General features: G+C 38.5%; 1 protein-coding gene across 1 annotated transcript; it reads left to right on the top strand.

The window, feature by feature from the left end:
- The first annotated feature begins 1,259 nt into the window (after window positions 1-1,259).
- LOC145806905 (protein HOTHEAD-like) lies at window positions 1,260-9,956 on the top strand. The gene is made up of 4 exons (XM_082904778.1): window positions 1,260-1,293; window positions 3,169-3,551; window positions 8,500-8,999; window positions 9,905-9,956. The coding sequence occupies exons 1-4, from the start codon at window positions 1,260-1,262 to the stop codon at window positions 9,954-9,956; spliced, it is 969 nt and encodes a 322-aa protein (XP_082760904.1).
- The last annotated feature ends 349 nt before the right edge of the window (window positions 9,957-10,305 follow it).

Here is a 10,305-nt window from a genome sequence, read left to right as displayed (position 1 = left end):
GCGATGCATTAGCCACTTTAACATGAACTAGGATCATACATGATTACTAACTAATTTCTTGTTTTGGCTCGGAGTACACTGTAAGCATTTTTTATGCTTTAGCATCTCGCATTAGTGTGAGTGTTAACATGACAGCATGCTTGCCATGAGGCTAAATGCTTAATTGATAAACTGCTTGAATGCCTGTGGGTGAAGGTTGGATTGCTTGGGTTGGAACAACTCGTTGAAATTCGTGTTTTAGCCTACTTGCTAGTAGCAAAATTCAAACTGTCTTTCAAACGAGCGGATATACAATGCTTTGTTCCAAATTAGGCGATCTAGTCTATACTTGTATGTTGTGCGCATCACATAGTAATTCTAGGCTAAATAACTGGAATAAGAGCACGTAATATTTTCAAAACTAGATATCATGGTTAGTAGAGGCAGATCTTCGGATCAGGCGAGAGAGGGTGCTCATAGCTGACCTTTCCCAATCGTACCCAAGTTCCCGAGCCGAGGCAACTTTGGCGATGACGGACACGTGGCCTTAGGCAACGAGTCAGGGTTTCCTAAATTCCCTCAAAATAAAATATTTAGGTGGCGACTCTATATCTGGCAAAGCAGTCCATGTTTGGCACTTCTTTACAAAAATCTGTTTTCCAAAACGATTCGTCGGATTTGGACTCTTTGGTGATTTATCAATCTCACATTGCACATTGTGAGATCAGATTAAGAACCGACACAAATCGAGTTCGAACTGTAGCATAAGGCCCAAGGGCGTGTCCACAGCTCTTTTCCTCAACTAAAGTGTGGTCAACGAAAGAATGTGCATGGTGGGAGAATGTGCTTCGAAAAAAGAGCTTGGTGTTTCACATTGTTAAATATGCACTCGGTGGTGAATAATCAAGGCCGTTCTCATTGCTAAAGGATAGAGCTCGGGGTTATAGATCTGCCGAGTAGCTTTGTAGCTTTGCCGAGCAATTTGCTATGAGTCGCGACATTGTCGAAATGCATATGCATGGGCCCGAACTTTGAATATAAATGGGGGCTGTAACGCTACCGAGTAGCCTTGTTGAGTTGCCGACCAGCTCCATTTGTTTTTAAACTCATGAACTTAGTGGCGTATGAACTTCGGGCTTTCGCTTTTATGGATGAGTTTGATGATCAACCATGATCACTGATTGCTCGAGTTCAAGTTCCTTGTTGAGTGATGTTGCTGATGAGCTTTCTAGAGAGAGAATCTAGGTCCAAACTTGGGTCTTCTTGTTCTTCGACTACACATGGCAATGGTGTTGTCCAACTGCTTTGCGGTGGGTAAGTGGATCACTTATGTTGACATTACTTCGGTTTCCATGACCATCCTCTTGGTGCTTGCCGAGCTTGGCCTAGCTATTGGTGCCGATCGACATTTCTCTTAGCTTGCCGAAACGCTTGGTCGGCGTCGGTCATCAGAGAAATGGTGTACTGAACTCTGTCTGTAAACATCTTCTAGCAAGGCATAATATTTGTAATTAAATTGAAGGTTATAGGCATATATGTATATAGAAATCATAGTAAAGTCAATAGTTATTCAAAAAGAAAAGATAGAGGTTCCATTTTAGAAGTGGGTTTCCCTGGGATCGCGCTTATATGGCATGTCGTGCGATTGGGTAACAAACTGAGGAATGATGGATTGGGGTCAGAGTTGTTGAATTATTGTTGATCGGATTGGAACTCGGCGAGACGGCCATAAGGATGACTACAGCGTTTCCGAACTAAAGTTGGGAAGAGTCGGCCATTCGGCTTATTTGAACCATAACATAATTCTTTAATTCTTGTTAATTGTTACCACTTGCACATATAAGTATATTGCAAGAATCAACTTTTGTGAGGCATAATTTAATAAATAAAGACCCAGGGTGGGTTTGGCCAGGTAACCTTTTTTGTAAGGCTGAAAAGATGTTCTCAAAAGGAAAAGTGCAAAATCCATTTCTAGAGAGAGAAAATCTAGACTCAATTATAGATCCATTACCTTCGTCTTACGTTTTTAACTTTCCTAAACAAAATTAATATTTATTTGACAAAATCTGTGAGCATAAATATATAGACATAAACATACATATATATATATATACTAATATTCATAAACATAATGAAAAAGAGAGAAGACAAAGACTCAGCTGTAGATAGTACACTGGTCCGAGTTCCTTAAGGGTGGTGTTTGCTCTGCTCTTCATTGAATTCTCAAACGATTCCTACAGACGGCGCCAATTGTGAGATCAGGAAAATCCTCTCAAATGGATTGTAGAGATCCAACGAAAAGATGAGCTTAGTCCTTGTATATCTGCAAAGATAAACATAGTCGGCGCTACCCAACCAGGGTTGCCGGCCGGACACTTCAATGATAAAGTTAGCCATTGAAATCAAAGAAGGAAGATGAAAAAAATGAAGAGTGTTTGTGTTTGTTCGCTAGAAAGATGAGGCCTACCTTACTCTTTAGGATGCCCTCTTTTTATAGAGATGGGGGGGTGTGATATTTGCTTGGTAGATATTTGTTTGGTGGGCTTGCTTGTTTGGACTAGGCCCATTGTCAGGCCTTGTTTGGGTTAGCCTAATAGGCTAATATCTTTTTTTTTTGGCTCACACAAACGCTTATGTCTTATCGGCAACCGAAAATTGGGTTTGCAATTTATTGCATATTTGGATATCTTGAAGCAATGACATGGTCTAGTACCAACCTCAAATAATTGCTTAAAGTGACAACCTTATTTTGCCTATGTGAAAAAACAAAATGCCATTTTCTTAATTTGAAATAGTAATGAATTTATTTGTTTAGTTTATAACTATTATACATGTAATAGAGAAATTTCATTACAATTACATATCGGTACTACATCATGGCAGGCACGGATGTCTATGTTTATTTATGTTATACATAAATTAAGAAATTGTCAGTGAATAAGTCTATAATTACAGAATCGAACATAATATATATATATATATATATATATATAAAAATGTGAAACAATAATTTTAAAAAAAATTTAAATCTTACTAATATATATGCAACATAGTCTCTACTTATGTATATTTGGTGTCTGATTCTGTATTGAATTTTTGTGTTCGCTACAGAACTGATCATTAATAAAAATCATTCGCAGTCATGTTTAATATTGCATTATTTCTTTTGTGATTGTAATATTACAGCAGGACAAGCAAAGCCAAAAGCTGATGGTGTGGCATTTAGAGATGCAAATGGAAAGATGCATGGAGCATACCTAAAAAAGGGTTCTTCCATGAATGAAATTATATTATCGGCAGGAGCACTTGGGAGTTCACAACTGCTGATGTTGAGTGGTATTGGGCCCAAGCAACATCTCATGGCCCATGGAATAAAGGTGCTGATTGACCAGCCCATGGTTGGTCAAGGAATGGCTGATAATCCAATGAATGCACTATTCATTCCAACTCTTAGGCCCCTTGAAGTCTCACTCATTCAAGTTGTAGGGATTCCCCAGTCCGACAGCTATTATATTGAGGCAGCTAGTGGTTCCTTGTTTGGCTATGCTCTTGCTCAAATGTTAGCAAATCAGGTTTGTTGTTTTTTAACAAATCACTTTTCATAAGCATATATATATATATATATATATATAGAAGATAGGATAATATAACTGCATATCAACCTAAAAGGAAATCTTCGTTGCCATGAAAATTTGGGAAGGAAATTATCATCAACATAGAAATATATTTGAGATATGATGTTTCCGTTTAAATTTCTAGCTAAAAATTCTTAGTATGTAATATAACCAAGGTTTTGAAAAGCGATTGTTGTCACCGTAATGGTTGCGGTGATGCGCTAGCAGTTGAGGAGTGTAAAGGCTGTAGCATAACGGTCACGGTAACCGGAACCATAAACTTACTGATACGCATATATATATATTTTTTCTTTCCAGAATCACATTTATTGAGATTTAAAATAAATTTTGATCAAATTTTGTTAATTTTTAAGTATGATCAAATATATTTCATATTTTCAAATCACTATAAAAGGAGTTTTTTACATTTTATTTCAATAGTTAATAATTTTACGGATAATTGATTTTAAATGTCCACAAATTATTTTTTACCAATACTTGAACTAACTAAATGACAAATATTCACAATTATTATATGAAATGATTATAAAATAAACATTGTGCCATAAATTAAAATAAATAAAAAAATTCATATAAGATTTTTTTTTTTGGATCACTTGAATAATTGTTCTTTTTTTAAGTTTTCTTTCTTTCTTTCTTTCTTTCATTCTTTTTTTTTTTTTTGAAAAAAAATGAAACTATTCAGAATATCATAAAAGGGTGTAACAGTGTCTAATAGAACATTACGGCCATTATGGTACCGTCTAACAGACCGTTACGGACGTTATGGTACCACTACGGTCGTTATGTAACATCGAAACGGCCGTTTGTAGACGCGCCCGCGTGGGGGGCCCTCGCTACAGTTCGGACTCGATTTGTGTCACGGTTCTTAATCTGAACCAGAGAGTCCAAATCTGGCAAATCGTTTTGAGAAATGGATTTTTGAAAAGAAGTGCCAAACATGGACTGCTTTGCCAGATACAGAGTCGCCACCTAAATATTTTAAAATGGGGGAATTTAGGAAACCCTGACTCGGTGCCAAAGGCCACGTGTCCGTCATCACCAAAGTTGCCTCGGCTCGGGAACTTGGATACGATTGGGGAAGGTCAGCTATGAGCACCCCCTCTCGCCCGATCAAAGATCGGCCTCTACTAACCATGATATCCAGTTTTGAAAACGTTATGTGTTCTTATTCTATTTATTAGCCTAGAATTACTATGTTATGCGCACAGCACACAAGTATAGACTAGATTGCCTAATTTGGAAATAAGCATTGCATATCCGTTTGTCTTGAAAAACACTATGGACTTTGCTACTCGCAAGTAGGCTAAAATACGGATTTCAACGAGTTTTTCCAACTCAGACAATCCAACCTTCACCCACAGGCATTCAAACAGTTTATCACATAAGCATCTAGCCACATAGTAAGCATGCCGTCATGATAGCATTCACACGTATGCGATATGCTAAAGCATGAAAATACTTACATCGTACTCCGTGCCAAAACAATAAACTAGTTAGCCAACATGCATGGTCCTAGTTCATGTCAAATTGACTAATGCATCACATACGGGATGCAATTAGAGTAGGCTCGGCTAACCTAAACATGGCATGTGAAATGCAATCAATTGATACACGTATTCAATTTGGAATTGAAGTACAAATGCAGTTAGCATGATGTACCGAGCCCGGTGCGTGCGAGACGAATGTATGGATGCACGCATGCATGGCATAAGGTATGCTAATTTAAATATGCCCTAGTCTACCTTCATAAGCGGGTAAATAAAAGGGAAGAAAGAAGCAGGGATTGGAAGACATGCACACACACGCACCCACACTTATTACAGATTCGCCCTCGCCCGGAGGGACCAAATAAATATTACAGATAATTAACCTACAAGCTAATTAAATATTACAGGCCATCTAATTAGCTAAGCAAATTAACTAATCTAGGGAAAACAGATAAATTGCCTCGGGAAGAGAGCCCAATGCAAAGCATGCTCAGTCCTGCTCGGAAGTACACTGCCATGCATAGGCTGCCTCTGTTTTCCCTGCTCTGCCTCTTTGAAGACTGCCAAAGTCTCAGAATTGCTTCCCTGGACACTGGGGAATGCCACCGGCTGGAAGGAATCATCACCGGCTGTGATCTGGTGGTCATCGGCCAAGAATGCATCCATCAGCCATAGATGGGTTGCCGGTCGGCACTCTATGCAGTCGATCGGCAGAAAGTGCCTGCAGAACCTGTTTGACAGCAGCAGAGGACAGGACTTTGCATGGCAATGCAATTCAAGCAATGTATGCACCAATCATGTCCCTTATCATGTTAGTGACTCAAAGGGACATGCTTCTTGGTTCTCGGACCATCAATCGCGCATTTCCATGCATGATGGCCCAAGGGACCAAGTGTGCACATTTGATGTCAAGTGCAATGCAAACCAACAAACCAAAGGGGCCCAATCCCTATCACTAAATCAAGGGACAAGGCATGCATGTTCAATGCAACCTAAGCATGTTAACTAACATGCAACATGGTATAAAAGGGAGCATGCAAACATGCAATGCACATTAGGTGCACAACCTAAGCAACAAGGCAAACAAGCATGCCACAATTATGCAAACTACTTAGAGTAAGCAAGATGTGATCTAATCATGCAACATGCTAGTGATTTGACCAAGGGAATGCATGCCAAATGAAAATGATTTCAAGCATGCAACACACGTAACCAAAGCATGCAAACATGAGATAATGTAATAGCACTTGAATGGCATACAAGGGATGGACTTACACTAATTGGACGGCTCTAAGTTAGGTCCCAAAACAGTGGCCAAAGCTTAAGAAGATGGGACCAAACACACATACACACATGCACATGTTAAGGCCTAAACACTCAAGCATCAAGGGGCATCTTTCAAGGACACTTAAAAGGGAATAATCATGGGCATGGGGCATGCATTAAGCTCTGAAAATCATGCAAGGACATGGTGCCAAACCAAGCAAACAAGATAGGCTAAACATGCAACAAATGGCCCAAGCATTCAAGGCAAGCTAATGAAGTATTGAACTACACTTGATATGACCACACATGGCAAGACTTAAATGACCAAAAACAGAGTTTTAGCACATAAAACAAAGCCCCAAAGACCACTTAGATGGCATCTAAATGGCTTGAATTCAAAAGCATGCACAAATGCACTTTCAAGGAGCATACCACACAAGCTCATAAGGCATCAAAGGGGCATCCAAGGCAAGCATACAAGCATGCTAAGGGGACTGAAATGATGCTATAAATGGTGCCAAACCATCAAAATAAGGCAAGTAACGCATGCTACACACTCACACACTTAAGGCCAACAAGCCAAAATGCAAAGGGGCTATACTAAACATGCCATGGCCGACCAAAATGACTAAGGACAGACCTCTAGCATGGAAAGATAAGCACAAAAGCTTCACAAAGGTAGACCTAAAACATGCTTGAACAATGGTTCACAACCTAAGGCATGTTAAGGCCTAAACATGGCATTACAAGGTAGGTATGCTAAGCATGCATGGTGTACCAAAACCAACTAAAAACAGAGGCATATTATGGCATAATAAGCATGAAAATCAGCTAAGGCATGGTAAACATGGGCCTAAACATGGTGCTCCCTCAAGAGGCCAAAAATGGTCCTTTTCAAGGACAACAAGGAGAGGGGGTGGCCCTCTCCTCCCTAGGACCTCAAGGCACCATCCCCACCTCTGAAATCCCTCAAGATTTCAGTGGTGAGGAGGCCCAAACACCAAGGTCCCGGAGCTCACTCAAAATAGCACAAAATGGGGCCTCTCAAGGCCTAAGAGGGGTCAAACACCTCCAAACCACAAAACACTCTAAACAAACTATTTAGAGGGCCCAAAAACAGAACTTTCTTATATTATACACTAAGCTCAAAAATAGTTCTAAGATAGGCAAAAATAGTATGCAAGAATGGGGAATAAAGGGACTAGTTTCTTACCCTTGTAGACTCTCTTCAACAGTGGAGCTCCAGCAGCTTCTTTAGGTTGAAACCAGCTCCAAAACTCCAAGAACAACTCTCAAAGGCCTCAGCTCCAAGGAAAGGTGTGGTAGTGTGTGTTTGCGTACAATACTATGAACAAACACACCTAGAACACTAAAGAGAGAGAGATATAGAGATAGAATATATGTATAAGCCCTAACCCTAATCCAAAACTTCCTCTGAAATGTTGTCTAACCCTAAAGCCAAGAGAGGAGAGCTCCTCTTATAGGCAACTCCCTCTTGTAAGGCTTCTAAAACAAGCCATCCAAGAGGGAAATTCCTCCATACACGTGTATGGAGAGGAGCAGAGTGGGTGCCAGCTATCACAGCTAGCACAAAATATATACTAAAAGTAGATGAACAGTGATCGGCCATTCAAAATTGCCATTTTGACAAAATGGACTGCCGACCAGCAACAAAGAATGCCGACCGGCAATATACATTGCCGATGGCAACAAAACACCAGCCGGTGGCCTCTGGCCATGGCCGATGATGTGTGGGGATGCCTCACAAGGCATTCCTTGCCCCTCCAAGGCAAAACACAAGTGTTTGGTGCAAAAACCAAACACTAAATAGTCGAGTTCGGAGATCCTGAGGCAAGGCGCGTAGCCGAGACCTCCGGGAACTCCAAACGAACACAAACATGGATGATCACCGGGTGTTCAAACGGTGACGTCCAAGTCTTGAGGATGGTCAAAAATGGGGTGTCTACACCGTTATATATGTAAATTTCTATCACACCGTTATAGTAGTCATAACGGGTGACGATAATCATTACAGTCGTTAGGTACGGTTACGTAACGATTGCAATCGTTTTTTAAAATCTTGAGTATAACGATGCCAACATTACAAAAAATGGTTGACATTGTTGCAGATCAGACACAACTCCACAGCGCTTGCTAATAAAAGCTTCAACTCATTTCTGAACCCAGCTTCTCACATTGGAATCCTCCTAGAAAAGATCGCGGGTCCATTCTCAATGGGCCATTTGAAGCTTCAAACCCGTGATCCAAATGACAACCCGAGAGTAACCTTCAACTACTTCAAAGACCCCAAAGATCTGCAGAGGTGTGTTGAAGTCGTGACAACCATCACTCAGATCATAGAATCAAGTGCTTTATCGAAATTCAATTCATTGCCGGCAAAAACTCTTATGGGGTTGATGCTGACATTGCCGGTGAACATGAGACCCAGACACCTTTGCATAGCCACTGTAATGACCATTTGGCATTATCATGGAGGTTGCCAAGTTGGAAGGGTGGTAGATAGTGATTATAAAGTGCTCGGCGTAGACGCATTGTGTGTTGTTGATGGTTCTACCTTTTATGACTCTCCCGGAACTAATCCTCGGGCTACTATTATGTTGGTTGGAAGGTAATTAATCCTCATTCCTTTTTGTCACCACGATTTTGTGACATTTATTAGTCTTTTGGGATGTACACGCAGGAAAAAAAAAAAAAAAACCCCACAAAAATTTAGTGGAAAAAAAAAAAATCGAATTAGAATTGAACTTAAAATATAGAAATTAAATTGTTCAAATTGAAATAATAGGAATAAAAATAAAATATATATCAAACTATTGGGTGAAAAGTTATCCTATTTTTTTATTAGGGTCAAATGCCCGGTTTTTGTAATTTATATTTTGTATCAATTTGAAAGGTTCAGTTTTAATTTTATTACTTTTGTTCTTCAATTTTTACATTGTGGCTATTTAAATCAATTAATAACATTTAAGAAATTGGATAGAAGTAAAAAATAATTGATTATTTAAAACTGAATGTCAACCCTCAATCTCTTTGAGTGAAGTATTTTATCTCTTGATTTCATTGCAATTTCTAAACGAGCATTTTTAATTAGACTAAAATAAAATAATGTGAAAAATTCACAAGTAGAATTTATATGACACGAGGGAAAAAGTAATTTTCAAAAATTTGAGACAGGGTACGAGCACCTGCTGGTGGGCCTAAATTGGCTCCGCCACTGGCAGTGCGGATTCACATAGAAAATGAAAAAATAAAATAATGATTTAAATAGGTATATTTTTTATTTTTTATAAAAATATATGCAAAAAAATAGAGAGTTGATGTGATTCAAATAAATACACTTATCAAAATAAGTGTACTTATTTAGTTTATGCTAAATAGTATTTTAATTAAAATTAAGATTTGCGAAATTAATCTGTCAGTAATATTATTTTTCTTTTGATTACGATTGCTAAGCTTTATAATATGAGGCTTCATTATTGTAGAAGCTGTAATCTTGAATTGTTTGTGGTGCAGGTATATGGGACAAAGAATTCTCCAGGAGAGATTTCCAAATGGGAAGAAGTAGAAATGATACTAATTACTTTGTTTATTTTCAAACATGATGTGTTTTTAGTAACTTTATGAATTTATTTGCGATCAATTTGTTCTAATATATGAAATAAAGAGAATTTATAATTTGCAATTGCGTTGTTGGCGTGTCATGTATTCAAGCAAGAAAATGTTCCAGTGTACCATATGCAAGCCTACACAAATTTAATTTTGGGATTACAAAATTTTGTTTTTATAAAGCAATTCAGTTGATTTTGTTGGGGAAAAAAACCAAAATAAGACAACAATGACAAATTTAGGTTAAACTCGGATCTGGGTGCTAAAATTTTGAACAAAAAAGTGGCTTTGAAAACAAAATATTATGA

The sequence above is a fragment of the Camellia sinensis genome, chromosome 1 (assembly GCF_055761805.1).
Source record: "Camellia sinensis isolate YWXY chromosome 1, ASM5576180v1, whole genome shotgun sequence".
Classification (NCBI taxonomy): Eukaryota; Viridiplantae; Streptophyta; class Magnoliopsida; order Ericales; family Theaceae; genus Camellia; species Camellia sinensis.
The sequence above is the reverse complement of the archived record's forward strand: the minus strand, read 5'-3'. Positions and strand labels throughout refer to the sequence as shown.

Bases quoted from the DNA above. Each gene is read 5' to 3' on its own strand.
- LOC145806905 (XM_082904778.1), top strand. From the start codon at position 1,260: ATGGCAATGGTGTTGTCCAACTGCTTTGCGGTGG. The intron at 1,294-3,168 runs GTAAGTGGATCA...ATATTACAGCAG, and splicing joins GTCCAACTGCTTTGCGGTGG to GACAAGCAAAGCCAAAAGCT. The intron at 3,552-8,499 runs GTTTGTTGTTTT...ACATTGTTGCAG, and splicing joins CTCAAATGTTAGCAAATCAG to ATCAGACACAACTCCACAGC.